General features: G+C 55.0%; 1 protein-coding gene across 9 annotated transcripts in view; it reads left to right on the top strand.

Moving 5' to 3' along the window:
- Positions 1 to 26,400, top strand: part of DLGAP4 (DLG associated protein 4) — a 163,514-nt gene that overhangs the window by 113,200 nt on the left and 23,914 nt on the right. Inside the window, exon 1 of one of the 9 annotated variants that reach the window (XM_086760947.1) lies at positions 4,584 to 4,813. The exons of 7 other annotated variants lie outside the window; for them this stretch is intronic. In XM_086760947.1, the coding sequence (XP_086617073.1) occupies positions 4,783 to 4,813 (31 nt within the window). In that variant the 5' untranslated portion in view covers positions 4,584 to 4,782. Of the gene's footprint in view, positions 1 to 4,583; positions 4,814 to 6,381; positions 6,437 to 26,400 lie in introns of those variants that run through there. One more of the 9 variants, XM_086760946.1, reaches the window with a different exon arrangement.

Genomic DNA, 26,400 nt, shown 5'->3' with positions numbered 1-26,400 from the left:
ATCTGCCGCGGGCAAAGCTGCTGGAGCGTGGGAGCAGGCTGTTGGTGGGAGCCAGGTCAGAGCCCCCTCTCGGCAGTGGGCAGAGCGGGGAGCAGGAAGGGGAGCACCTTCGTGCCCGGCTGCCGGCCTTCCCACCCAGACACATGCCTGTGCTTCACGTCTCCCCTTCAGTGGTCCGCGCTCTGGGGTCATCCCAGCCAAAGTCCACAGGATGAGATCCCCTGGGAGGGACGGGCTGCTTGCTCAGCCCCATCCCCCACTTCCTACCACCCTCTCTGCTCTGCTTCTGCCCCACGCGCTTCCCACCCTGGCTCATCCCACTCCCCGCGAGCCCACCCCTGCTCCTTGCTGGCAGAACGGCCGGTGCTGAGCTCAGCCCTGCTGCCAATCCAGGCTAAGACCAGGAAGGAACAGCAGGTGTAGCGCAGAAAGGGGGCTTTCAAAATGACTAGTTGCCACCTCTCTCTGATGTGACCCGGCAGAGATCCGCTGATTTCAGAACATCCTCCAGCCCTTTGTGTTGGCTGCTGGGGCTTGAGGAGGGACACATTTTTGATGGAGGGGGCAGGGAGTGGAGAGGAGCATCTGTGTTTGTGCGTGTGCAGGATGGGGAAGGCAGGAGGCATGGCTGGATGGCAGTCACACCTTTAATCAGCCACCCGGGCTCAGTTCCCCGTGCGAATGCCACTGAGGCTGTAATTGGTTGGTGCTGTACAAGCGGGGCCTCTTGAGCGGCAGACTGGTACCTCGCAGCCTGGCGCCATCAGCCTGGGCCAACAGAGAGAAGCGGGCGCAGCATCGTCCACAGGCCTGATGGTCACTCACGGCCTCTGCTCCACGCAGGGCTCTGGGGTGAAACATCCGAGAGCACTTGCCCGTTCCCTTCCCACGGACACCCTCCGGCACCGGCACCCGTGCGCCAAGCCAGAGCAACAGTTCCCATCGCATACCCGGTCCCTGAGAGGGGGACTGGATTTCTCCTCTGTGGGGACACATCCTGCAGAGGCACCAGAATCAGCGCTGTGGCTGACACTGGCTTCTCGCTCTTTGAGGACAGCGTGGGGCTGAGGACAGCGTGGGGCGTCGAATTGCAAAGCCAGGGATCTGGCCACCAGCCGAGGGCACGAGGAGGTGCAGCGAGCTCTGTTTCCCAGAGGGCCGCCAGTCTGGGGGTCTGTGTGGGGAGCAGGGGGTCTGTGTGGGGAGCGCGGCGGGGTGGGAGAGCCTTGGCAGCCGTCACACCTCTGACAAGCCAGCGCCTCCCACAAACGCCTGTATCACTCGCGCATTACGAGGCAATTAGCTCCCATCTGACAGCCAGCGAGACAGATGACGAGCTGCCCTTGATCAGCCTTAAACAAAGCGTTGTGCCTTGCGAAGCCGGGGACTCAAAAGCCCCAGTGAAACCCATTCATCTAATTGCCAGGCACTCAGCCGACAGCCGCGCCGCTCCCGAGCACCACAAAGGGCTCCCCAGCCCCGACTCCTTCTTATTAGAGGCAGCTCTGGGAATTGCTTGCTTAATAGACTGCTGAGCTGAATATTTGATGTCCAGGGGAAGCAGGAAAGCAGAGGTGAGCGAAGCGCAGCAAAAGGAGGGGAGAATGCCCAGTGGGGAGACCCCAGCCTCCACCCTACGCACCAGTGACAGCCGGGAAAGCTCACACCAAGCCAGTTTCTGCTTGAGCTCTTCCCAGTCCTCCCTGTGACACCCAGTAACGTCACCCTTGCACAGAGCATCCTGCCCAGGGATTCGGCAGCCTGCTCCCAGAAAGCCCAGGTGCCTGGTTCCTCATCCTGTGCCTAAATCTTTGCCGAGCCCAGGCTGGGTGTGAGGGCACTACCTGGGGAAGGTGCTCCCCAAAGTCACGACAGCATAGCCGCGTTCTGCCTCCAGCCTGCCTTCTGTCTTCTTTGTACTGCTTGGTTTTCTTTTCATCATTAAATTAGAGAGATGGCTTCCCAGGGGCCCTGCCCTGCCCTGGGAGAGGGCAGATCCCGGCCCGGTCCCTGGCACCGTCGCTCTCGCAGGGTTGTGCTTAGCAGAGGAAGACAAAGCGCTGGCACACCTCCGCGCGGTGTCACAGCACAGAGCAGCGTCGTGCTGACCCAGTCCCCAGGGGCTGATTCACCGTGGGACGAGTTTCCACGGCTCCTGGGAAAGTCACGCAGCGCTGGCTTGTGAGGGCTGGGTACAAACAGCCTTCCTCCTCCTCTCTGCACGGTGATTACATGGTCTCTGGGTGGGAAGGCAAGTTCTGCTCCTCTCCTCTCTCAGCTGTCCCGGCCTTGTCTTCTTTGCAGGGAAAAAGTAGTGGTGTGAAGGCAAAAAACCCAGGCCAGGCCAGGACACGTTGTTCAGCCCGTGCGCGAGTGGCCGCAGCGGAGGAGTAAACAGCACTGCGGCCCCTTTGCTAATCGTATCAGGCAGAGCTGACCCCAAACGGCCTTTGAGGGGAGAGACTGTTATCGTTCCCTTCAGATTTTCTCCTTCTTTTTGACCTAGATTTCACGTTCCAGAAATAGCTTTCTCTGACATACCAGCAGGAAAGGGATTAGAGAGGGAGCGAGAGTGTGTGTGTGTGCGCGTGCCAGGGAAAGATTTCTGTTGCGTGCTCCGTCGGTGTTTGTAAGGGGAAAAAAGGGTACGTACACATGTTCCATGATCTCTTGGTATGTCTGTAGGACACAAAGAAATTCATGACAAAGTTTCTCCCCACGCTTACCCGTTCACTTTTCACCTCTAATCTTTTCCTTGTTATTATGGAAACTCCCCTACCCAGCCCCGTGCCCCGACAGCACTCCCTTTTTCCCAGGAAGCCTGTGCTGTAGCTTTCCAGCGCCGCCAAAACCAAAATCTCTCTGCCCTTCTGCCCCAGCAAAGCCACTGCCGGGTTGCAGCTCTACTGCAGGCAGCACCCTGCGCAGCAAGCGCTCTGCCTGCTGCCTGCGCGTGTCGCGCCGGCATGCCGGAACGGCCCCGGTGGGTTTGAGCCCCACGGACACATCCTTTGCCCAGACCCCCAGGAAGCAGGGTTGCTTTTCCTCTCCTTCGTGCCCTTCCGTTACTTTTTCCACCTACTGAGCCATGACACGGGTATTCCTGAGGATTCAGGAAGAGCTCGGCTCAGAGCTCCGCAGAGCCACTCGCAGCCCGTGAGCTGCTCGCCACTCCCACGCCTGGAAGCAGTTGATTTGAAAACAAGTTTTCTTGTTTTCCTTGGAAGGCAGCAGCGGGGAGAGGCCCTGGGCTGCAGGTCCCAAGTCTCAGGGCTGCCCCTCTGGTGGGATCCTCCTTCGGCCCCACTTTGCTGCTCTGTTTCCGAGAGCAGAAGCAGCACATTCACAGCGATCCCATCGCCAAGCGCTGCCAGCGGCGGCAGCTCAGGCCTTCCTGCCAGAGTCGGCAGTGCATGAGCTCGGTGCGGTGTTTCCCCAAGGCGCTTTGATCTCCAGCGAGTCATAAATAACCCAGAGCATCCAAGGACCGATGGGAGCAGCGAGGAGTCGGGGTGGCACACGTGCTCCCAGCGGGACCAACACCGCTAGCTGGGAAGCCCCGGGCCCTGCCCGAGGACGAGCGCTCTGCCCGCAGCACTGTTTGGCAGCATCCACACCACGCAGGGCTTGTGGCACCCGCCGCCCCGTCTCCATCAGGCTGCCGCACGCCGAGGCTTCGGCCCCAGAGGTGTCCCCGGCCCCACGGCCTGGGCAAGCCTCGCACTCGGCTCCCCGTGTCGTGGCATGGGGCTGGGGGGACGGAACCGGGTGCAGGTCCAGCACCCAGCACAGCTGTGCCGGGGCGCCAAGCTCAGCGCAGCCCTGCCTGAGCAGGCTCTCCCCGCGGCCGCAGGCCGTGCCGGCCTTGGTCCCCTCCTGGCGCCATCACTGCCTCTCGGGCAGCCTGGCAGGGCGGCACAAACGCGGGTACCAGCACAATGCCCGCTGCGGGGAGACTCCATTCCCTCTCCCTGTGCCTGTCGGGACGGAGTGCAGCCGGCGGGACTGTGATGGGTGGGAAACGCCCGCTCAGGGAAACAGCCCCGTCCCCACTTTCGCATTTATTCGGCTCTGCAATGGAGGTTTTCCTCCGCTGACGGGAGCGATGCCGCAGCGGGGGGTGCCCTAGGCCAAGGTCCTGTGGGAGCACTGCCCACAGCCCTCGCACCCCAGCTCCCAGCTCAGGGTCCCACCCACGCGTGGGGTCAGGGCACGAGCGTGGGGTCTTTCAGCCCAACCCAGGTTTGCATGTGGGTGAAAAACGGGGCCGCGCTGGGGAAAATGTCCCCGCGGCCGTGACCAGGAGGCAGAGCTCCCCCGTGGGGGTGGGAGCGGCGCCCGCTTTGTTCAGCAGCGTTCGGCGCTCCCGGTGCGGGAACGGCACGGCCGCCTCCGCACGGCGGGGCCGCGGCCACCGCTCCGGGCGCGCCCTGCTCCGCCGAGGGACCCAGGCCGGCGGGCAGCGCCGGGGGTAGCAGGGCCGCGCCTGTGGGAGGGCCGCGCGTGCGCGGGGCGGGGCGGTGACGCGCGGGGCGGGGCGGAGGTTTAAGGCGCGGCCCCGCCCGCGGCGCGCAGCCGGAGCGGCGGGCGGGCGCGGTGAGTGCGGCGGTGGCGGCGGCGGATCCGGCTCCGCGCGTCTCCTCCCTCCTCCGGCCGGCGCGGCCCCGGCCCGCGGCCCGCCCTCCCCGCACCGGGCCCGGCCCGTCCGCCCCGCGCGGGGCCCAGCGCCCGCGGCCCTCCCCGTGTGTCTGCGGCCCCCTCCGCCCCTCCTTTGTGTCCCCCATGGCTTTGTGTCTGGAGCTCCTCAAGCGATGTGAGTGAGTGCCCGGGCGGGCGGGCGGGCGGGGGGCCGGGCCCTGCATGGCTCCGCGGCGGGGCTGCCGCGCCCTGCCCTGCCTGTGCTGCCGCTGCCGCCGCCGCTTGCCGGGCCCGCCGCCCCGCCGCGATCGCAGGTGCCGCTGCCGCTTTCCACGCGCGTCCCGCCCCTCCGCGGGGCCGCGCGTGGCCGCGGCGGGAGGGCTGCTGCTGCCCCCGCGCCCGTCCCCGCCTGGGGGGGGGGGGGGTGCCCTGTCCGCCCACGCGTGCCGCCTGCGCTGCGGGGGTTCCGCGGGGGTGGGGGAGGCCGTCCGCGTCCCCCCGCAGGGAAGCGGGGCCGGGCGGGTCGGGCCGGCTCTGAAGGAGCCCCGAGGGGCCGGCGGAGGTGCAGCGAGTGTGCGCTCCCCCGGGGACAGCGGCCCCTTTCCCGAGGGCGCGCCTGGCCCCTTCCTCCGCCCGAGCAGAGGGCATTGTCTGGGCGAGGCACCCGCGGCGGTTGCTGCTGTGGGCTGATGTTCAGCGGCGTGGCGAGCCGGCACCTCCTGGCCGGAGCAGGCTTTGGAAAATCTCTTTTATCTTTATTTATTTATTTAAAGTCCCGGCTGAGGCTGCGTGGTGCTGGAGCCCCCTGCCCTGTCCAGGGGGTCGGGCCGGATTTAACTGCAGGCACGGCTCAGGTGTGGGACTGCTGTGCCGGAGCGTGGGGGTGTTAGGGTGGGTTTTGAGCAGTAGATGAATAGCTCTCAATTTCTACCCCAGTCTTTGTTAAGAGGTCCAGGAAGGAGGATTCTGCCCAGGATGCTGTTGGTAGCACTGACGTTACCTGTTCTGCAAAGGTACAGACCTTGTCCACAGGTCGTGCGGGAAATGTGTTTGAGACAGGAATGGAATTAGGCTCTCTGACTCCCAGGCTGTAACTTGCCACTTGAGGGAGGATAAAAAGAAAAAGGGGGGAAAAAAAAAAAAGCCCACAGCATGTGGTATTGGATCCTAAAATAAATTCCAATCATGTGGGATGATAACAAGCCAGATTGCCAACTCGTGTAAGTTGGCAGACTCGACTCTGGAGGGTCCAAATTATTTAGCTGGTAATTGCTCTTCCAACAGGAATTTGGTGCTGTGAAGTTACACATTCTTGAGCGTGTGGAGAAAAGTGAGCCTAACTAGTGATCAAATCCAGCCTGCTGGTCTGCCAGATTAAGGTAACAGGTGTGCGCACTCTGCAGTGGTACCCAGGTATTCGGAAGAGGGTTCCTGCAGAATTTGTCTGACACGTTGCAGTCATGGGAAACCTAAAGATAACTCTTTAAGGTGCAGGTGCTAAGCTGCTCTGTGCTATTTTTGCATCTGTAGCTCACTGCTTCTGTTCCACTTCTGTCGCGGCAGTGTGAGTATTCCTAGTGTAGCTGAAGGCCCTGGGCTCTGAGAGTTGGCCCCTGCCGTGCTGAGCTGCAGCCACTGTGCAGTGTGCGGTTTTGAAAGGACAAGATGACCCTGTGCAGCCCCCGCCAGACCCTCGTCAGCAGAGGTGGTAATGGAAGAACTTGATTTCAGTTGTGTGCGGATTGACTGGAGAATACGATGGGATTTGGTGAGCCAGGGAGCGCGCCGAGGCCAGCAGGTACCTCATTGGATCTGGATCGGCCGTAGCTGGTGTCCCGGCCCTCTTCGCCGAAGGGCCAGGCATTGTCAGCTGCTGGGGCGAGCTTGCATTGCGCTTCGCAGCTATGTGTGTCAGCAGCTGGGTACTCAGTTGCTTACTCGGTGCATGCAGTTCAGATTTTGGACACCCCTGACTACTTAGCTCAAGGGGGCTGTGCTGCTGCACCAGCCCGATGTGCAGCGCGTGGGAGCCCTGCTGTTCCGTGAGCTCGCTCTTAGCTGTGCATGCTGCCAGAGCAATGTAATTTCAAACGCTTTTAATGGATAACTAATAACTGCCGGGCACCTACAAATAACTGTCTGTCAGTTCTTGTCTCCTGCATAGATTTTCCTGTTGTTTGTGCCCAGCCTCACGTAGTTTGGGGTGAGCTATTCGCCGGACCCTGTAAAAGTTGCTCTGTGACTGAATTTTCCTGATAACGCGCTACACGCCTGCCTGCAGAAGTACGGCTGCGAAGCCACACTGCAGCAGGGCTTGCTTTTGTCTCCTCAGCTGATAGTTTTGCTCTGTGCAACCTGCGCAACAGCCTCAAATATTTTTTAATGGATTGAGGAGGCATAATTGGATTCAGTGCAGTGCAAGTTACGGTAACATATGTGAGCGGGAAGGATTAAGGCTGTGCAGGTGGGTGGCCTTGTTCAAGAAAAATCCACTTTAATTTCTGCAGTGAAAAGTTGTCAGTGTGTTTCCTATCGGGGCAGATTTACAAAGGGAGGGGAGGAATACTAAGTATGATTGCTATTTGCTTTGAAAGGCGATTAGAGTCCAGGCTGCCGGATGAAGTTCTGTGAAGGCTGTAGCTGGGCTTTGGGGATGAGAACGGTGAACTCAGGTCCCTCTGGAAGAGCTCGTCAAAGAACTGAGTTTCTCCGGTCTCTGTGCCAGCCTGTCACCTGGAGAGAGGGAGAGGCGGGGGACAGAGTGACAGCAGGGTTTTCTGCCTAAGCTACCTTTAAACAAGTGGAAGTTAAATTTTGTGCAGATGGGCTAGTTAATGAGGAGAGTGGAAATTCTGTCCGCTTCAATTTGTCTTGCAAAATTAATGAATTGCCAGCCCTCTGGTGAAGATCAGTGCGCTAAGTCATCCTTCTGTCCCCCGGAGCAGCAGTGGGTGCGGGGAACAACAGCCTGATGTCCTGACTGGGCTTTAGCCCTGTGCTTCACGTCTCTGCTCTGCCAGAGCCTGGCTTCTAAATCCAAAAGGCACCATTTCAAACGCATCTGCCATTTCCAGTGACAACAGTGAGGTAGCTGCTCGGGCGCATCTGCCTGTGTGAGTCTGGTCTCTGATTTTATGGGCAGCGTAAGGGAGGGCAGCGCCAGCATCTGCGTGCTGCAGCGTGGGCTGCTGGCCTGCTCCCGAGGACAGGTGACCAGCAGTCCTGGGGGAAGTAATGGTCCCCCAGGATCAGAGATTCTGTTCCACTTCTGTAGAGGACAAGACTGTGGGTTATGCACTGCCAGGCCTCTTGCCAAATTTCCTTGCAGCATTTAAATATTGTGAAGGATGACAGCTGAGTTCCAGTTTCCTCCTGCTCCCCCTGGGGTTCTTGGTGATGGGCTTGGTCTTGCCCTGTGAAATGGCCGGTAAAGGCACGGAGGGGGATACAAGGAGGGTGTGCGATACCCGCGCGAGTTCTGCAGCCTGCCCGCTGCTGCTTCGTCTTAGCAGACACCGCGCACAGGAACTTGGTTACCCGCGCTGCTGGGCAGGGTCTGTGGGGCTCAGTTTGTCAGCTCTTCTGGCAACACCAAGAAAATGAAAACGGCGTTTCTCGTAGGGACTCACCTGAGCCAGGCTGTAGCTTGCTGTATCAGCCAGCAGTGCTCAAAGGGGAGCAGGGTGAGGATGCGTACACTTTAAGCATTAGCACTCGTATTGACAGCAAGGACAGGCTGACTGTCAGTCTTGGGTATCTTATTTAGTACTCCTCGTTAAGACATCCCGGTTTCACTGCAATGATCTTTTCTTCTGAACCCAGTTCTAGGAGATCAAAGCTTAAGCTACCGTCTTGTCTCTCCGGTTTGAAGCTGGCCAAGAAACTGGAGCGGTGAATGTTTCAAAGGTAAATTCTTGCTTGTGGTGCGAGTCTGTCAGAGGTGGCATTAAAGCGAAGATGAGAAGTTGCATATGCCTTTCCACCGTTGCGCTGTCGTGGTGCAGGGTGATGCTTGATGAACCTGAAAGGTATTTAAGAGTTGATAAAAGGGAATTTTTATTGCAAGTTGTTGTCATCAGATTAGTCAAACTTGTAAGAATTATTTGTCTTGTTTTTGATATTCCGGGAGTGGTGGAGGAGCTCACTGAACAGAGCCCCAGCAGGGCGTTTGCTGTGCTCAGGAGGGATCTCCAGGCCGAAGGCTTCCACCCGTGGTGGGCGTGTCTACAGCTGCATTAAATCGAAAGTTAAACTTGGGAAGCTAAAGCATGGACATTACATCCCTCTTAGCCCTTTCACGTAGACAGCTCTCTGTGCCTGAAGCTAGAGAAGGTGTCCCAAAAGCTGCCGTGGAGTTGTCCTGCAGGGGCATCCTGGAAGCTCCTGTTAGGAGCTGTGCTGCTGCCAGAGCAGTCAGTGCCGCTCTTGTGGAGAGCAGCCTGCGTCAGGGCAGCTCGTGAGCCAGCACGCTGTTGTAGAGCTGCTCTCCCTTGCCTCTTGTAAGGTCACTTGAGTAACTTTGTTGGGAAGCTTTCCTTGTTTGAACCCTGAGACTTTTCCCAGCCTCTCAGCTTGGCTCAAACCGGTGTCCTGAGTCATGACGTTTCTGTCCAGGAACTCTTCCAGGCTTTGGTGCGCTCTATTGAACAGCTACCAGCGCTTTCTTGTCTGACCCGCCACTCCAGCAGCACTCCCGGGCTGGGAATTCTGGCCTCTTAGTGCTGCTACACTGAGCAAAGCAAGCTTCCTGGCAGTGGGGAGCTGATGTAATGCCCAGCGTGGACTGGGACTTTCCAGAGAAGAGGTGGATTTGGGGAGATGGGTACTTGTAGAGCAGAGCTGGAGAGCTTTTCCCAGTGCCTGGACAGCTGCTTATTCTGATCCCTTGGAAGGAAAAGGGTGGTGGACAGTGCTTGCACCTCCTGAGCTCCAGTCCTGGACAAAGTAGCTACTTGGATTCAAAAGCACAGAGTTTGTGACCCTCAAGTCTGCAGTGTGCGGAGAGCAAGGCCTGGAGCAGGGGAATCCCAGGGGCAGAGGTCTGCTCACCAGCAGCCTGGTGCCTTGGTGCTGCTGTTGGCCTTTGCACTTGGCACCAGGCTCCAACGTCTGCATCTCACTGTCACCCTGCAATCTTCTCGGGCGTTCCGGAGGCTGCCGCCGCTAATAGTGGTGTTGCGCCGTGCATTAGCTTTTATCGCTGCTCTGTTAACGTGCTGACTGGAGATGAGTGCTGCAAAATGCTCCGGGTTGCGAAGAGGAGGCTGCCAAAGCAGGCTCTCGGGGCGCTGCTCTCACGGCAGTCGTTGGTGCTCAGGTCGAATACCGAACCGGGCTGCTCGGGGGAAATCAGCCCTTTGGGGGAAGGGAAACACAAAAAGCTTGTGTGGGTGTCTGTGTAACTGCTGGTGCAAACGCTGTCCCTGTCAGCTGCGCAAACTGCGCAGTTGTGGGTGCGCTTGTCTGTGACAGGCCTGCGCTTCACCTGGCCCCCATGGTCACCGCGCGGGCGCCGGCTGGGAGGTGCCCCCAATTTTGGGCTGCTCATCCCTGCGATGCTTTAACTCCTTTTTTTTTTTGCGCTTCAGGGGGACAGCGTGAGCGTGGCACCCCGAGCGCAGCGATCTGCACCTTCAGAGAGAAAAGGGAGGCCGCGCGTTTGGAGCAGGCGGGGGCCATGGGCGGCCCCGCGCAGGAGCCCCCCGTCCCCGCAGCCGCGGGCTGAAGCTGCCCCGAAAGGCCTCCCCGGGGGTTCTTCCGAGCCGGCTGCTCCCGCGGCCTCGGCCGAAGCGCTGGGGATGGCTCGGGGGCGGGGCGGCGCTGCGGGGCTCCGGCGCGGTGCGGAGGGCGCGGGCCCGGCCGCGGGGCCTCCTCCGGAGCAGGCCCGGACCCCCGGCTCCCGCGCGCCGCCCGCGCTTTCCGGCCGCCGCTCTTTGCAGCAGGCCGTAGGGCGAGGTAAGCGGCTGGGCGGGGAGCCGGGGCCGGGGCCTGCTCCGGTGGGGCCGGGCCGGGGCCGCCTCCCCGGGCGGCGGGCAGCGCTGACCCAGAGCCGCCCCGGCCTCGGCCCTTGCCGGTTTTTCCGGTTACTGAAGCTCAGGGCGCTTGCGCCGACCTCCGCAGCCCCTCTGGGCTGGAGCCCGGTCCGCGCTCCCCTGAGTTCCGCTGGCGTCAGGCGTGGGCAGGGCGTGTGCCGGGCCTCGCCTCTCCTCACCCGGCCCTCTGGGGAGGGGCTGAGCCGGGAAGGCAGCGGGCTGTCGAGCCTGCCGAGGAACCTCTCCCTAGGCTGTCATCTGGGATGTTAAATCACAGCGAGCTTTAAAAAGCAAGGATGAAAGTCCGTGTCTGTCTCTGTCCCCCGTTAAGGTGCTGTGCAGACTGACAGCCGTCCTGCTGCAGGCCCCGGGTACGGAGCAGCACTTGCGATTTACCCCACACACGTGTGGCCTGGCTCCAGTGAGCTGGTGGGGTTCCTGCGCGCTTGCTGTGGGAGAGCAAAGCAGAGCGCAGACTAATGAGGCCTGCTCAAGTCAAAGGACAGAACTGGGCCACTCACTTAGGCTGCTGGTGTTGTGACAGCAGTAAACTTTGAAGCACTGTCTGCTTTCTTCTGGCACTGCTATTTGTGCACTTACTTTGATTTATTTTTTTCAACGGCTCTGAATATCTTGGGTGCTGGAGGAGACAGCTCTAAAAATAACTTCAGAGGCTGGTTATTTCTGAAGCCATCATTTCTGCTTCTCTCAGGTTTCTTTCCCCTCTGTAGCTGGTGTCTTTTTCTACTGCTGCGAGGCCTGGTTCATTCCTAATCTCATGTGCTCTGCTGCCTTCTAGTTCTTGCTGGGTGAGCAAACATGCTGTGGCTGCGGGTGGTGGTGTGTGTTCAGACAGCGGGTGGGTGGGATTGCAGTTCTGGGTGAACAGTCTGCATCCTGGGAACACTGGGGCTGGGATGAACTCAAACCTTTTTGAAGGGTGGAACTTCAGCTTGTGAAAACCAGGGCTGCTCGGGTGCTGCCCTGCGGGTGGAAGTGTGCAGGAATGTGCGCTTCCAGCTGTGGTCACAGGTGACAGTGGCTGGAGGAAGTCCCGTTTCTCAGCAGCGTGCCCCCGGATGGCTCGCCGTTACTGGCTGGGTGAATCCTGGCGCTGCTGATGCCTTCGCTCCAATCCTGCTGCTGCGTGCGAAACAACCCTACCAGAATGACGTGGGAGCTAGCAAGTGTTGTGTACAAAGACTCCCACTCGGATGGATTATGAGAACTGCTTCTGCCGCAGTTGTTGTTGAGGGTACCTGTTAAATCCTTTGTATGCTAACTCTTGTGGTGTGATGCTTTTCAGCAGCGCTTTCTAAAGCTGGCTCAGTTTAGTTTTAGCCAGCTGTGCCCCTTACCACCAAACAGCTGCTAACCCAATTACTGCCCAGCCTCTGCGTGCCACGGGCTTGTCAGTACTAGGGACTGCGCTCTCTTTCCTGTGCCAAGAGGAACTGTTCCTCTCCTCTCAGTTGCAGGAGAGGAATGGAACAGGTCTGCTCGCCACGGCTCTGGGAAGCAGCGTTACCCTTGGAGGTTTCACCACCGGTCATGAGCGTGTTGGGTGTCGCTGAGCTCAAGCCGCGGTGCTGGGTGCAGCTCTCCTCGCTCCAGGTGACCTGACTTTGTGCTGTACACCTCCAAGCTTGCTTTCTTGGAAAGCGTACCCTAAGTTTATTCATGGACTGCCGCAGCATTTAGGCTTGCTCAAGAAAAGAAAAACACTGTAAAGATACTTCTGAATGTAGCTAGCATGCAGCGGGCTGAATCTGCAGACAGCGCAGAGGTGCCTGAGGCTTACAGCCTGGTTGTGATGCGCTCCAAACAGCTGCTCTGCTCTGGGGACTTCCTGCCAGCTTCGTGTTGCTCCCGGCCACTCCGGAGCAGTGCAGCGGTGGCCGCATCTCTGGGACTGCAGCAAGCGCTTCCTGAGGAGCCTGTGCTGCAGGACGGAGACCGGTCAGGGAGGGAGGGCTGGCTTAGCTGCCCCCAGCAGCACCTAGGCTAGCAGAAATTGCTCCTGCGTCTTACTGGTCTGGAGGCTGAAAACAGCACGATGCAGATACCGGGAGGGCCCAGGTCTTGTTCACATCATCAATTTCAAATCCTGAGCGTGCTCCGTCCCTGAAGGCGCAGTCTTAGCTGGTGCGAGTCACCGTGGCTTGGCAGCCTTGGGTTGGTTTCTTTTGCACGCTCCCCCACATGCCCGCGTGCACGCTAATGGTGGCAAGAGGAAAAGCACGCGGGAGGCTTCGCTTGAGCGTGATGGCTGCGAAGCCTCCTGAGCGTGTGGGCAGGCTACAGTGGAAAGGAGAGCCTGATGTGAAGGGAGAGGAAAAATGATCTGTCTGATCCCGGCTGAGCTCGGTGTTCTTTCGAGCTGGGAAAGAAGCTAATGAGATTGTGGGTTTTCCAGTCTAGGAGGGGTTTTGTGCTTAGCCATGATTTGGGGGTTTGGGGCTCACCTGGCAAACTACAAGCAAGGCTTTTATTGTCGGAATGATATTCCCTCTGTAACAGCTCCTCTCATTTCTGTCAATTACTGTAATTCCCACCACAAAAGAGCTTTCTTGTTCTAATTGGCCTCCTCCTGTTCGGATTCAGTTGTGTTGCTATGTTGCCATGGAGACAATTGTGATGTCACAAGCTAGGGCATCACGGAAAAGTGGCTGGGAGGCAGTGGTTAATGTCCCCCTCAGCCCATCCCGGGAATCGATACCTGGGAGGAGAAAGCAGAACAGCTCAGCAGGTTTTGGGGAGGATGCAGGGCTGTGAAACGAGCCTGACTCACAGCTGTGATTTTAAGGCTGGTTTTGGGAATTTGGATTTTAAGGCTGGTTTTGATGGCGGTGGGGGAAGAGGTGTAACATAATCGCTTTCTCCAAACTGTCTTCAGTGCCGTGTCTGCTGTTGAGTTCACTTACTTTAAATAAGTAAATACATGTTCGCAGGCCCAAAATCTCTAGCTATTGCTGCACCGCGTCACTTGAGCCCTGTTAAACATTTGTGACACCAAAAACCCAAGTACCCGGTGGGCTGGGTTCCAGTCGCAGCGTGGTGGGCTTGGTGCTGCTTCTGGCTGGGGAAGAGGTGTACTGAGCTCGTCTGGCTGGCTCTGACACCAGTCCGAAAGGCTGTTGTATCACCAGGGTGGCAGTCTGAGGAACTTTTGGGGTCTCTTGTCTTTCCAACACTTCTGAGACGGCCGTGTCCACTGTGGGAGTACTTAAGTACGTAATGGGATAGCTGGGCTGCTGCGAGCTGTGTGATGAGATCATGAAAGCCAACAGGATTTGACTCGTGTGCCCTCGCGTATGAGCTCAGTGGAGATCTAACGTAGCAGAGAACTGGGCTCCTGTCATGGCTGAATTCTGTTCTTTGCCAGAGTGCTGGGAACCTTCTTGTTATTTCCTGAAGTGCCGTGACTTGTCACTGCAGAGACCGTGTGTGAGGACGTGTTCTGCTCTGTACGATCTCTTCCATGCATTTGTCCTCAGCTTTATCCGTTTTCTTGTCAGGGGTTTGGTTGAGAGCGTGGCACAGGGTACTTTGATTCTGTGTCTCGAGCTGTAGCGGCCTACTCAAATATTAACTAATCTCCTCCTAATTAATGGGAGGCAGGGCGATCTTCAGTGTGTGACCTGGCAAGCAGGTAGCTAATGCTTTCCAATTATTTGTCATTTTTGACAAAGGGGCTTTGTCGTGGCTATCACAGAAGCGTGCTATCTGTAACTCTTCTGTCTGCATTGCTCTGTCGTTAGGGAGGGAGCATGCAGGTCGTCCCTGTGCACGGAGTGTATCCGGAGCTCCGGGGCGAGGCTGGGGTGCTCCCCTACTGCTGGGCACTGGCCCCCGCTGCTCAGCAGGGACCCCGTGCGCTGCACCCGCGCAGTTTGGCGCGGGCTGCTCTGGGCTGTAATCTGCCGGGGCTGGTACTGGCTTGGCGAGCGCGGTAGTACATCTTCTCCCTTGTGCTTTGCTTGTTGTGAGCAGCCTCGTGTTCAGGCAAAAGGGATAACATTTCCTGTAATGTGGAAGCTGAAACAAGTTGACTTTTTCAGTGTGAGAAATTTCTGGCTGTTTTCTTGAAAGGATCAAAACTGTTTTCCAGCAGTTTTGCTGACAGACTCCTTTTTCTAATTTATTTTCTTGATTGCTGGGATTTTTAAGACGAAAGGGTAGAGCAGCTCGTAGCATGAAAACAAAGTGTTTTCCACCCTGTCTGTTCCCTTGGAACCCTTGGTAATTGTCCTGTTTAGGCGGAAAATGTGACAGGAAGCCCAGTTGCATTTGAATCATGTTAATTTGTAGCGCTGTTGATCTTAAAATAGCTAGCTGTCTGGCCAAAGATGCTCAAAACCTGCTTTTTAACTAACATTGGTTAAAAACTATAGAGGGCAGGAAATGTTTTAAGTCTTTCCTGACATGGTCAACTCTGTCCTGGCTGCAGCGAGGGCTCTGGAGCAGCCCACGCGAGGCTGCTTGACTCTGACGCCCAGCGCTGTAGTTGCTGTGGAGGAGGAAGTGAGTGCATAAAGGTCTAAGATTGCGGTTGTTTAGGACTACAGTTTGCAGACAGATGTTGTTCAGGAAAAGAGTTACAAGCTCATCAGCAAATTATGCATGGTGTGTAAGTTTAGCTGCGTCTTTAGTATCCCTCGGTTTTCAGTGTGAAGACTACCTCATCCATGGGAAGGGTAATGTGAAGTTTCCCTTAATACAGCAAAACAGCTAATTCCTAAGTATTTGGAGATTTCCATTAAAGGCCATGAATAGATTGCTTTCTAGAAGGAACCTAGTCCTTCTGTCTAAACTCATGGGCTTGTCTAAACACAGTTAACCCGACAGATTCCTTTACTACAGGAACAAGTTGCTGTGAAACGGCTTATTCTTTCAGAGTAAGACTCTGGTGGAGTTCCTTGTCCCTCAAACTTGTTTGTGCCCTAAGGGTTTAACTGGGGGTAATTCTGTGGGTGAGTCCAAGATCTGATACACTCAGTTGCTCTGTTCTTACGCCAGCGATGGCTTTTGGTAGATGTGAGTGCCAGTCATAGAGCAGACAATCTGACCCCCATGTAGGCTCCACTGCTGGGTTCTGAGTAAGCCGTTACACAGAGTTTGTTAGAACATGCTGTGTAGGCTGCTTTTGTACCTTTGTCTTTCACAAACATGAAGAACCTGACTGAATTAAAGTTCTCCGGGGGGGACCCTGGAAGCTCTTCTCCTTTTCCTGTTCCTTCTAGCAGCTGACTCTTACTGGTGAGGAACGGGGTCATCCAGCTCTGGAATGGGCCAAACGGGAGCGGCTCTCGTGAGCGAACAGTCTCTGGGCGTTGCTTGGTTCTTCCATGGCTGCAGTTACAAAGCCAAAGGAAAAGTGGGTCAGTGTTGTGCTGCTTTGGGGAGCAAGGGGGCAGCAGGAGGGGCAGAGACCCCCTCCTCTGGCAGTGCTGCGCAAATGCCAGTGCACCGGGTTTCCTTGCTCCTGGCCTGCAGCCTCTGACCTGCTTCCACTGCAGGTCTGCACTGACTGCCTCAGACATCACTGCAGGCGCTTTACCCCCGCAGGTGTGATATCCTCCTCCCCCGTGCCAAACCCCTTCCCTCAGTACTTGCAGGTTTCTTGAGTCCCTCAGGCTGGCTTGGCTGGCATCTGTAACACCTAATGCGCTCGCAGAAGGAAAAACTGAGGTGCTAGCCGAGGTAAGCTGAGTACCTGAAGATGAGAACACAAACATGAAACCTAATATCCTGCAAATTCATGTGGTGTTCTGCTGAGTTCTCTGAAATTCAGACATATGGGGACATACCTGTCATTCAGACAAGTTTTAAAGGATACCTTTGTAGAAGATGGTCAGCTACAGGATGGTAAGCAGTACCAAACTTAAAAGGGAAGAGTGAGTGGGCCCTGACAACTTCTGCAGAATAACTCTGCAAAATATATCTGAGATTAAGGGAAATGGCATTCCTGCCTGAAAGATAAGGTAGTGAAAATCGCAACAAGTTTGTCTGGGCGTCTTTCCAGCACTGTGAAGTTTCAGGCATTCTTTCAGCAGCAGTTGGCGAAGGGTTGTGATACCAAGTGCTTGTTCAGATCGTAAGTCAACAGATTGCATGCTGCAAGCCAGAACCTGGAGAGGAAAATCAAGTTGTCTTGTGTGATCTCTGATAAAGGCTTCGAAACCAGAGCTGCCTGATCCTGTAGCAGCAGTGGCCATGTACACTTGTTCAGAGGTAAACAGAGCTCCTGCAAGCATCACCCAGTGATGGAGCCTAACAAGTACGGATTTGTGCTCAAACTGTTGCAGAGAAGAATAGATGATGCAGAGCTGTCGGGTGCTCATAAGTAGATGACTAAAAGTGAGTTACCAAGGAACAGCTGGCAGCTTCAGGTTCCCATCTAGCTAAGCTGCCGTCCTTCAGGGTGATAGAGTAGGACTTCTTTTTCTTGCTGTGTCTTCAGCTCTTAGTAACTGCTAGTCAGTGAGTGGCAAGAGGTAAGAGTCCTTCCCTTTGCTTTAAAAAAAAAAAAAAATGCTCTAAGTTGTGTACATTCTTTTCTAACCCCTCAGAAGCGGGGTTAGGACCAGTATCCATGCTTGCCTGGGCTCTTTCCAGTCACGCTGAGCACTGCTTACTGACGTGGTGTTGAGTGGAGGGCAAACACAAAGTAGACAAGGGTGGCACTTGGCTGCTTTCTCCTTGTCCAGCCAGTAGTGACACACTGCAAGGATGTGAATCACTCCTGTGTCAGTGGTATTTGCATATTTTTGGCAGGCTCACTGCACTGTGGTTTGTGCAACGCTCAGAAGCTTTAAAGATAGAAGGGAAGCATAGCTGGGTAATACTGTCAGATGCAGTTCTTGGTCTGAGCTCCCAGTGCTGGAAGCTGAGCTGTCCGTTAACTTCCACAGTGTTACGACGGGCTGGTGCTTAGTCCTGCTTCCAGGACTGCCAGAAGCTTGCAACAGCCAGTAAGTTTGAAAACCTGCACCCCTGGCCACAGAGGCCGCATACCCTCCGCAGTGAGTGTCCCCCTCGTGTTTAAGCCCTTGCCCGGGTTTTCCAGAGCCTTTGTTTTCATGGAGAGTGAATGCACACAGGAGGGAGCTGGTCTGTGCTGACGTGGGAAATACCTGTGCCCACTGTGCTGTGACATGGGCAGACCTGCGGTCATACAGTGTCTGCTCTCTCCGCGCGGTCAGCTTCAAGCTGCTACCAGCCATTCTTGTTTGAAGGGGCAGTGGATGCTGTTCAGTTGGCTTCTTGTGCTGAGGTTCTCCGAGCCTGTTCACCCGTACTGCAGCTGATTCACGCCAAGCTCGGCGCTGCTATTGATTGAGTGTGGCCGCTTATGGCTGCGTGGACTTGGAGTTCGCCTTGTGTAACGCGTTGAGGTGCAGTGAGCAGGGCTGGTGGCCTGCCAGTGGAGAGTCTCTTGCTGGGAGCGCTGACTGCAGTTCTCAGCTCCGTGGGCTGGTCCTTTGCTTGCTGTTTTCCTGCGTCTCTAAGCGGTGAGGATCAGAGCTGGGGTTTTCACACAGCTACAATCTTAAATGTAGGAAGGAAATAGTCCAGCAGTGTCTGCTGAGGGGAGAACTTTGCATATTCTGCAGTGGAACTTGTGTAGATGGGAACTCTGGTCTCTGCGCAGTTTCTGCGTGTTCCGGTATCTAAAAACTAAAGATAGGGTTCCTTTTTCCTCGTATGGGTAATTTATGAATAACTTTCTTAGCTGGCTTTATGGTGAAGTCTCATTGATAAACAAGTGCGTGAATTTCCTTAGTACAGAGTTGCTGAATAGGAGGTCTCATTTTTCTGATGCTGGGAAATACTTCCAGAAAGCAGGATGCTTAATAACACATCTGAGTTGGAACTTGCTAGCCTGCTGGGTACCAGGACTTGAAGAGCTGGCCATTGTTCTCAAAGATGCTGGAGATCAAGTGCTGTGATTCCAGCTCTGCGCATGCTCCTCAGAGTGCAGTTACGTAACTGTTTGTGTGCGGGGCTGTGGTTGTGTTTCTTACCTTCAGAGGCAGCGAGGGCTTGTTGCTCGCTGTGTCAGGCTGCACAGCCGTCTGCAGCGCTTGCTGGCAGGAAGTGGAATGGGGATGGAAAGGGGGACAGCTGGGTCATTGTAATGTAGGGAACTTGCGCTTAGTTGTGGTTTGGGATGTTCTGAAGTGTCATCTCGCTCCAGAGTTTCGAGTTGTGCCTTCTGTCTTGCTCTTGGGTTCAGCTTGCTGTCTCGTTCCCTGGTACGTGCAGGCTGACAGAGCCTCCCTCTGTTAAGGGGCTGAACAGTCAAAATGACAGCAGTACGTCGCAGGACAGAGACTGGCTTACCACCCCCCACAACCAGACTGTTGGTTCTGAAACTTCAGAAGCAATTATTTTTCCATGCCATTGCTGTTTGCACTCTATTGCTCTCACACGAAGATACCTAATAGAAATCAGTGACCGTTCTGATCCTAATGCACAGAGGATATGCAATGTATGTATGAAATCTAAGGGAAGTGTCAACTTTGTGGTTTAACCCTAGTCGGCAATTAAGTACCACGCAGCCACTCACTCACACACACACTTCCCCCCCCCGAGAGGTATGGAGGAGAGAATTGGAAAGACAGGAAAACTTGTGGATTGAGATAAAACCAGTTTACTAGGACAGCAAAGGAAAATATAATAGTATCTATAATGGTGATGCTAATAAAATATAGCGATAATGAAATATACAAAATGGACGATGCACAGTTTCTCACTGCCTGACAAGCAATACAGCCTGTCCTGAGCAGTGATCACGGAGTGGAACCCAGAGTGATCTTGAGCTATTCCAAGCAGAGACAGCAAGAGTGGGAGATGTGACCACTGGCCAACCCCCTGATATACTGAGGGTGACATTTGTGGCGTGGAACGCTCTTTGGGCAGTTTGGGTCAGCTGTTCTGGCTGTACCCTCCCAGCTTCCTGCACCTGCACACGAGTGACACCTGGGAAGCTGAGAAAGTCCTTCATCTCTTGGTGACAACTTGTAGTGTGTTAGCAACATTCTTCACATACCAAATCCCATACTAAATCCAAACACAGCAGCTACTGGGAAGAAAATCAGCTCCATCCCAGCCAAAACCAGGACAAACTTAAAACTTGAATGTTTTGGAGCTTCTTGCATCTAATGTGCAAGAACCAAAGCTGAAGGCAGATTTGTTTGTTCTGGAGGCGGTGCTGAATTAAACCATAAAGAATTTCTCTGGTTAGTCAGGTTCCTGAGAGCATTCTCTGGTGACATCCTGGACTTGGGAACTGCAAGATCACTTGCTTACCAGGACCCACCTCTGGCATGAAGTGCTGCTGTGCTGCTCTGTGTTCAGAGTGCTGCGTGGAGCAGCGAGGAGGGCTGCTCCTGCCATCTGGCTGGACAGGCAAGGACAGAACCTCCGAGAATGCAACTTCCATTGGAAACAGTAGCAATCCCGTAGAGCCAGGCTTCCAGTGACCGTGTGAACTCATACTGTGTGAAAATTTCCCTTAAACCGTGTTCGTACTTCAAGGTTGCTGCAGAAGCAAGCAGAGAGAAAGGTCTTTAAGACAATGAACTGAAGGACTGTTTTGTTTGGCTGGTGGTGCTCAGCTTCCCAGTGCGTTCTGGCCTACTCCCTGAGCCGGTGTGTGCATCCACACCGGAGCGTCCGCAGAGCTCGGGTGTGGCAATGCTGTTGTGCTGAATTCACCGGCTCATTCAGAACACCTGGAATTGCTGTGTCTAGGCATTTCCTTCTGCGCTGCTGGAGCATATGAACTCTCCTCCTTAATTTTGGACAGGGAGCACTTCTAAAACTGTCACTCGGACTGGGGGAGAGAGTGCACTGTCCCGGACACACGTGTCCTGTCGGACAGCAGTTTGAGGGTGCGCTGTATTTCAGCTGGGTACGATCCTGGCTCTCAGGAAAGGTGGTACTTAATTTAACAGAATACTCATAGTTGTACTGCAGACTGCCACCTGCTTGGTTTCCTGTCCTAGAGAAACCGTAAATTATGTCTCTGCTTTTGGTGCCTGAGCAGGCTGGATGCAGCTTTTTGAAGCCCTCAGAGTAAAGACTCCCTGGTGTGAAGCCTGAAATCAGTAGGCTGGCCTGCTGTAAGTTACGTCAAAGTGGTGGCCTGCTGCATGTGTAAGGTGACTCCTTTCTGTTGTTACACCCTTTCCCCAAGGACAAGGCATCCCTGCTACGGGGAGCAGGAGGCCCAGCTTGCACCAGGCTCTCCAGCAGTTGAGTCAGATCTCTTGTCAATTAATGTAATTAACAGTTAGCTGTAGAAATACCTCCTCTAACGATCCTCCTGGTTGTGTCTGTGTTAGCGGCAAGAGTAGGAGGGTATAGTCCTGTGGTACCCAAGGGAGATGGCACTTCGCAAGTTGTTCCAAGTGTCTTGCAGCACAGGCTGCTGACGTTGCAGGCTCGTGGAAACGTACTGATGGCGATGATGCAAGCTGCTCCACGCTTGCAGTTAAATAATGCTGCGCGTGCTCTGCTGCTCCCGCTCCGAGCCTACCCGTACGAACGTTCCCACGGTTAGATAACTGGCCACGCGTCTGTTTACAAAACAGTATCCAAAATAAGTTGTTACTGTTTTGTTTCCTCAGCTGTACTGTACGTCCTGGTTACAGCCAGAAAAATAAGAACTGACTCTGTTGCTGAAAGGGAGTTGGACTTTTTTTCTTACCACTGCTTCAATGCAAAGTTGTTTTCACCATCTCAGGACTTTGGCTTGTTGGTATGAAGCTTGGCTGCTGTCACCTCATAGGCATCCTGTGTCTTCTGGATGTCTGGGCCAGTGGTGGAAACAGAGCAGCTTCACATCCCTGTGAAAGATTGGATTCATTCTCGGTCTGCTGATTGTGCTGAAGACGCTAGTCGTAGTGTGTGGGGAACGGTCGCTTGCATAGGAAGGGCTGTCCTGGCCGCTCTTTGCTTTCTCCCTGGGAGTCAGCAAGAGGACAGTCCTTGTGCAGCGGGGTGCCCAGGTGGGGACAGGCGGAGAGGCAGCCCCGCGGGCAGCGTGGTGGGGAGAGGCAGCCCCGCGGGGAGCAGAGGCCCTGAGGCAGCCCCGGGGGCAGTGTGGCAGGGAGTGGGCCCTGAGGCAGCCCCGCGGGCAGCGTGGCAGGGAGCAGGCCCTGAGGCAGCCCCCACGGGCAGCGTGGCGGGGAGCTGCAGCCCCACGGGCAGCATGGTGGGGAGCGGGCCCTGAGGCAGCCCCACGTGTGGGTTGGTGCAAGGCAGCAGCCGTTTGGGCCCCCCTGGTTTCTGGGGGTTAACCCATAGTCGGAGCTGGAGCAAGCAGGAGAGCTTCTGGCTCTTCACCAGGTTTGTATGATTGGAAGACAATAGAAAGCAGACACTTGAAAATTAAAGGCACTTCTTTGGTGTTGCCCACCTCTTCACTGGCCACAGGAGCATTAATTTATCTCCAAAAGCACTTCTGGTTCTTTTTGGCCTTTGAAAGGCTGTTAGGGGATAAAGGAGACTTTTCTCTTGCTGTTGTACCGTGACAGAGCTGAGAACATGGCCGTTTCCTTAGGTGTATTGAAGAGGAAAGTTGCAGTGTGTACTCTGGGTCTCCGTTAACTGGTGCTGTAACGAGAGCAGTTTTGGCACTCCCCTTTTTCAGCTTCTTGACAGCACTTCTCCCTGCTGTTATCGTTCCCTTGCTGACAGCAGGTTCAGTGTTTCTCCTTCCTGGCTGCCGGAAGCCATACAGGGACCACCTCTGGCAGAGTCATCCCGTGCCACTGACCTTCATCTCAACCCTGGCTGAGGCTTGAGAGCAGCTTTCTTCTCCGGAGGCATGGACCTCTGGGTGTTTAGTTGCCTGTTATGAAGTGCCCTCAGCTGGTATCTAGCACGTCAGTCTTAACTCTGCTGGCATGGCCTGGATCCAGGAAACTTGACTGGGTGTCTCTTCCTCTGAAAGTGTGGCTCTGGTACGTAAATAACCCGAATGTTTTCTTGAAAGTACATTCTAGGAAAATGTGGAAGGGATCGGGTTGGTTTGTTTCCCAGTCTGCTATCCCAAACAGCAGGAGTGACCCTGAGCCACTCGAGCAGGCTGCCCCGTTCCAGGCGATGGGGACCACTGCAGCACGTGTGCCGAGGGTCTGTGCTCAGGTGTGGGTCTGAGGCTCAGACTGAAGTGACGAGGGCAGAGCTCTCTCCCTCCCGGCTGTGTCCCTCTCTTGGAGGCACTGTTTCCTGGTGTATCATGCCATACTCTTCTCTAACAGCCGGAGGGTCCTTCTGGCAAATGAACCCCTGGAGCAGAGAGCAGACCTGCTGCTGCGTGAGCTCTCCTTGCCCCCAAGCTCACTGTGCCCCACAAATTCAGTGCTTCTCTAGGTTTGTGTCTACGTGATCACACTTTGGTTATTGTTGTCTGGTGGTTCTTGTTTTGAAAGGCCACTTCAGGTGAAAGCACTTGCTGGACTAACCCCGAGAAGCTGACACAGGGTGAATCTGTACTGGGCAGCCAGCGTAGCTACGCTCTCAGCCATCCCTTTGAGCTAAGCACGGCAGAGGCTGAGTTGGTGACTGCCCTGGAGAGCACGGCATCGAGAGGGTGGCATTTCGTTTGGAAGGGTAAGCTGCGGATTTCATCCTGTAGCCGGTCTTGATGTTGGACAACTGGCATGACGAGGAGTGGCTGCTTGGATGCAGTAATTCATTCCAAGCCCAAAGTTGTGCCCTGGCCAAGTGTGGGGAGATGGCCAAGTGGAGAAATAACTCCAGCCTTGGGCAATCTTCAAAGTGTCTGGCTTGGCTGGGATTTTCAGAGAAGCATAGAGAAGCACAGAGGTGGGATTTGTCACTCAGAGCTGGTGGAAGCATGCTCCCCTTGGTATGTGCGTGGGAGCGAGGTCAGGCCGCCTCTGAACCATGCTGTGGGGTCGGCTCCTTATTGCCAGGAGCTATCTGGAAAGTCTGAATGGGTTCTCTCCAAAACAGTTTCATCCCTGGTTGTGCGAGGAGGTCTCTGCAAGAAGCAGTTTGTTTAGCTTGTTTGCTTCATCCTGCCCTTGCAGGAAGAGCTTCTTGGCCTGAATGCTGGAGAGTTGTCTATAGCTCCATGCTGTAACAGCTGCCCGAACGCTCGGGCTTTGGGCAGGGGGGGCGGAAAGGGAGGAGGTGGGCAGGGACGTGGTTAGCAACAGCTCCAGCACCTGCCTCCTGAAACCCCGGATCCTGTCCTGCGAAGGACTGGTAGCGCAGCTGTTGGGTAGGACTGCGACTCTGAAGACCTCTAGCAACAAGCCCCGTAATTTCCTTTCCAGAGCTTTAGACCTGGTAAGCTCCTGACACAAGAAGCGGGGCTGTTCCCGCTGTAGCTGTTACATTACTTCTGGTACTCAACTGATGGTTTCTGTCAAACTCAGACTCTGGCAGGTCCTGCATTCTTCCGTGGCATCACCTCAGTTACTGTTTAGGTTTACTCTCTTACTGGCGAAAGGCTTCCATGCTTGTTTGGAGCAGGGTCTTTGCAATCAAAAAACCGCGCTGATCTTTGTACTGCCTGCTGTGAGCGCGGATGCCTGGGACAGCCCTGTCAAACTGCTGTACGTGCTAGGAGGGGAAGCTGAAGAGGAACAGGAAAGGCTTTTCAAGGCCATTCTCCGCTGCTAAACAAGCCACCACGGAAAGCCTGCTCGTGACTCATGTTTACAACTCTGTGGACTAAAGACTAGCTGTGTCTGTGCCTAAAGGTGCTGTGCCTGCAGCAGCCTCTCCTGGAGCCTCATCCAGCTCTGGGAGATCAAGTGGGCACACTTTTTCAGGAACATCAGATAGCTCTGATTCGGTAAGGAGTGACTTCTTCTGAAAACACCTCTGGTAAACTGTCTCTTGCTGGAATAACTTCAAACAGTCTGATTCAAGATCATTGTCCTCCTCTTCCTCAAGCCACTGGAAACCAGTGGTGGTTACCTCCTTCCCACGCTGTCAGACTATCCTCTTCCCTTTAGTGTCATGCAACAGGCCAGGAAAGCAAAAGTGCTAGTGCTGAAAGCTCTGCCTCACCTGCGTGTTGGTGTTCAGTGTTTACAGGTGGAGTCCTGGGAGGAGGCTTCCTGGAACGTCCTGCAGAACAAACGTAGCATTTCTGAGTTTGATTTGGATGGCATTTGTTTTGTAGCTGGAGCTATACAACTGCTGAGTTGAAAGGAGTGGAGGGAGAAGAGATCACTGATTTGGAAACAGGAATAAATATAAGCAAGGTGGGAAATGAAGCCAAGAAGTCTTCTGGCTCATAGCTTTCAAGGCAGGAAAATAAAGTTGTCTGTTCTGCAGTTGAGCAGGTTCCTGAAAGCAGCAGAGGATGCTCATTAATACTTTTTTTACATTTAATACATTTAATACTTTTGCTGGAGACTGGATTTTAATGTTAACCCTCCTTGAAAGTCATCCTGTCAAATACTGAATTCAAGACAGCAGGACAGGCAGGAGCAGGTCCTGAGAGTGCCATCGCAGACATAAACGGCATGAGAACAGTGTAACTAAGACAGTACCTCTAGTTTTGTTGCCTAGAAACTGAATCTGTTAAGTTGATGTGGGAGGGATCTTCACTAGCGTCTCCCTCGTGTCCCTTTTCCCGTTAATAGTCTTAGGTCTTCAAAGTACCTCTGTGGCAGGCTCTGCGAGCTGGAGGGCCAGCTGAACGTGAGTGTGGGCGAACAGGTCCTGCACACGTGAACCTGGACCTTCTGCTACGTATCCGTGGCTGAAAAGCAGTGGTCTGGGCTCTCAGTCTGGAGGATTACGGGGACTCTTCAGGACTGTGAACCAAGACCTTGGTGTTTTGGAGTGTCTGGTAAAAGCAAACTGAGCTGTAAAGATGAAAGCTGTCTGATGGCTTGAAGCTATTTAGGTCACAGATGCTAGATCCTCAGATGTGCTTGGAGAAGACTCTGAGTTCACGCGTGTGATTTGTTGTGCTCTTTCATTTCAGAGCTGGAGCCTGCACAGAGGCTCCTTTGTCAAATGGCCCGCTCGATTCCCAAAATGAAGTATTCCAGAAAGTGCTGGCTTTACTCTGGATGTCCCCTCCCTCGGGAGGATGGGAGAAGGGACCATTGTTCTGGAAGTGCTTGTGATATTTGAAATTCTTAAGAAATCAAAGCTGGGGACTCTGGGCCCTGGGAGGGCGGTGTGAGCAGTGTCTCTGGGACGTGTGCTGCTGTGTCTGCGTACCTCTCCGTGCCGAGCTCGCGAGAAAGAAGAAAGCCAGCTCAGCTCTGCTGTCGGCGCAGGTTTGCTCATGTGGGAGCATTTGGAAATCCAAGCAGTGGGAACAGCTGTGCTTTGGAAAGCTTTCTAGTACCCTGCCCAGAAGGATTAGAAGGTTGGGATATTTGCTTAATTGCCTGTTCCGGCTCGAAGGACTTACCTTGCCTCTTCAGATCAGACGGGGTTTGCGGCGTTGCCTGCTCCGGTTGGTGCAGCAGCTCACCACTGTCAGATCTAATGCTAACGAAGAGAGGGAGCAGCCTGCCACGGCCTTTCCTCTGGGTGCTCATGTGATATTTTTAATCTTCTAGCTAATGCCATGGTAAATTGTGAATTAGAATATGGAATAGCTTTCTCTAGCATGCAAAGCTTGTCCTGTGCCTTGGCGAGCAGAAGTTTCCCAGCAATTTTGACTTTGATTTTTCAGTATTAGCATAATGTTGCCACATCTTGGTTTGTACGT

The sequence above is a fragment of the Chlamydotis macqueenii genome, chromosome 16 (genome assembly GCF_036417535.1).
Source record: "Chlamydotis macqueenii isolate bChlMac1 chromosome 16, bChlMac1.mat, whole genome shotgun sequence".
Classification (NCBI taxonomy): domain Eukaryota; kingdom Metazoa; phylum Chordata; class Aves; order Otidiformes; family Otididae; genus Chlamydotis; species Chlamydotis macqueenii.
Note: the sequence above shows the minus strand (reverse complement) of the source record. Positions and strands in the feature narration are given on the sequence as shown.